The 2,306-nt window shown below is 39.3% G+C and overlaps 1 protein-coding gene across 1 annotated transcript in view; it reads left to right on the forward strand.

Annotated features, from left to right (window-relative positions):
- The window catches only part of LOC106867999 (deleted in malignant brain tumors 1 protein), a 43,043-nt gene that overhangs the window by 2,668 nt on the left and 38,069 nt on the right, over window positions 1–2,306 (forward strand). The window contains exon 3 of the mRNA XM_052970316.1: window positions 36–203. Within this exon, the coding sequence (XP_052826276.1) occupies window positions 36–203 (168 nt within the window). The remainder of the gene's footprint in view (window positions 1–35; window positions 204–2,306) is intronic.

The following is a 2,306-nucleotide window of genomic DNA, read 5'->3' on the forward strand; positions in this document are numbered from 1 at the left end:
TATATATATATATATATATGATTTGTAAATTGCAGTGATGGTATAGCCTACAGAAAGGCAAAATTTGGAGAAGGTTCTGGACCCATTTGGTTAGACGAGGTACAATGTGATGAAACAGAATACAACATCGAAGATTGCCTTCAGAACGCTTATGGAGACCACAACTGTGACCATTCATCAGATGCTGGTGTTCTTTGCAGTATGTACTTTCCTTTCTTTCTAGCTTACATAACTCCAGATGGGGCGCCGCTCTTTATGTGTGCGAGTGTATGCACACACACACACACACACACACACACACACACACACACACACATTTATATATACAGGAGGATACGCATGCCCTGTCTTCTGTATGCGTGTTTATTTGTGTGTGTGTGTGTGTGTGTGTGTGTGTGTGTGTGTAATCCTGTTAGCGAGGGGAAAAAACAGTTTGTAGCATGAATTTATCACAAAAATAAAGATCTTATCAGGACATGATACTGTCATTGTGCGGTCAAGCTGGTACTTGAATTTATACAGCTATTCACATCATTAACCCTATCTCAACACTGGGAAAACCGAAAATTAAATCTACCAGCGTCACTCAAGTCTCTTGACTGTCGTTATCATAATTAATCTTGATAAATTTGAGTTACTCTTTGTTCTCATAATTGGCTAGCTTGTTCTGAGAAACACGGTTGTAGAATATATTCTGCTTACAAAAATATTTATATTTACATATAGATTATATATTCATGAGATTATGCTTTGGACTGCTTTTTGACTAGCTAAAGTACACATGTGCATCAAGCATGTGTGTGTGCTTGTATGGGTGTGTTTATATACATGTGTGTGTGCGCATGAGCGTGCATGTGTGCAGGTGAGTGTTCGTACCAGTGCAAACACGCTATCTTAAACATAGCGTATGTCACTGACACTGTGTTTCATGTGTAGTGATTTGTTAAGCCATATTGGTGAAGATATATATATATATAATGTAGTCATTGGTAATGGTCGGTCAGAAAGTTACGATTGGTTTCCCTTGTATTATTGCTCTTAGCAATATAGGCGACTCATTTTACCCACTAGTCAGAGGCACATAACCTCTTTATTAATGGAGACAAGAATACAATCTTGGTTAGTATAGTAGTGAAAACAAAAAGCCCTGAAATGAAATTCTTCGAAGTGAAAACCCCTTCTGAGAGAAACAGAGTTATCTCCTTTTGAATGTTCCAGTTGTGTTCGAAAAGGGTGAGCGCATATGCGTTTTCCATTCACTAGTCAGCAAGCGGGGAACCTTACTTGTTTTCCAACACAAATTTCTTATCATGAGGGCACAAACTAAACATCTCAGTTCTTGATTTTAAGCAAGCCTCTGGATCAAGCGAATTCTTTTAGGATCTTTGCTCTTTCGGCCAAGCAAAGTTTGTATTGTCTGCTTTCATTAAGATATGGTTAAGGCTTCCATTTAAGGAGCTTCCATTTAAGCTTGTTTGACGTCTCTCTTCTTTTAAATGTTTGATGTCTCTCTTCTTTTTAGGTAGTTAGGCAAAGATGTAACGTTACGCCTCTCTAGGATCTTAAAAGAGTACCTGTGTTTATTTAGTGGCAGCTTAAAAGGGCCCTCCTTTACTCCATTGTATTTTGTGTATGTGTCCTTATGTTTTTGGTGCTGTCATTGTTACTGTTACTGACGGACACCACCTCTTCCTCTTAGATCATAGCCTTGGAGCTGCATCGGCTGCCTACTGGGCACTCAGTGTTAATCCTACATGTCTACGTGCGGCATTTAAGGGCATTCACTAACATCTATTTTACACTGGCCACACAGCTGAATGAGACCCTTATGCTGTGTCTGTTAAATAATCGTCCGTACCAATGGGATTGCATAAAATGGGCCCCTGCGCCATTAGAATCCATATATGGAGCGCCATGTTAATATCTAAGGGGCCCATCCCCTCAAGTTTGAGAATTTTTTATTCACTCCTGAAAGAATGCATTAATTATTTCAGTCTGGCTGTGTTTGTAGACCGTTGAAAAGAATACTTTTTAACAAAAAAAAAAAAAAATTAAATTATAGCATTGTAGTTGCAGGTGGACCACCTTAGTCTCCTGGCAACCAATATCTTTAGACCCAGCCTGCCACTGCATACACGCACGCACACACACACACACACACACACATTGCGTATATTCATAAACATGTGGACATAGGTGGGTGCCTAACTTTCACTCTGATAATATTCCGTTTTTTCCATTTTTCTCTTTTCTCTGAATGATACCTCCACATAGAGCACGTATCTGTGCGAATGGTTGGCAGTGAC

The sequence above is a fragment of the Octopus bimaculoides genome, chromosome 9 (assembly GCF_001194135.2).
Source record: "Octopus bimaculoides isolate UCB-OBI-ISO-001 chromosome 9, ASM119413v2, whole genome shotgun sequence".
Classification (NCBI taxonomy): domain Eukaryota; kingdom Metazoa; phylum Mollusca; class Cephalopoda; order Octopoda; family Octopodidae; genus Octopus; species Octopus bimaculoides.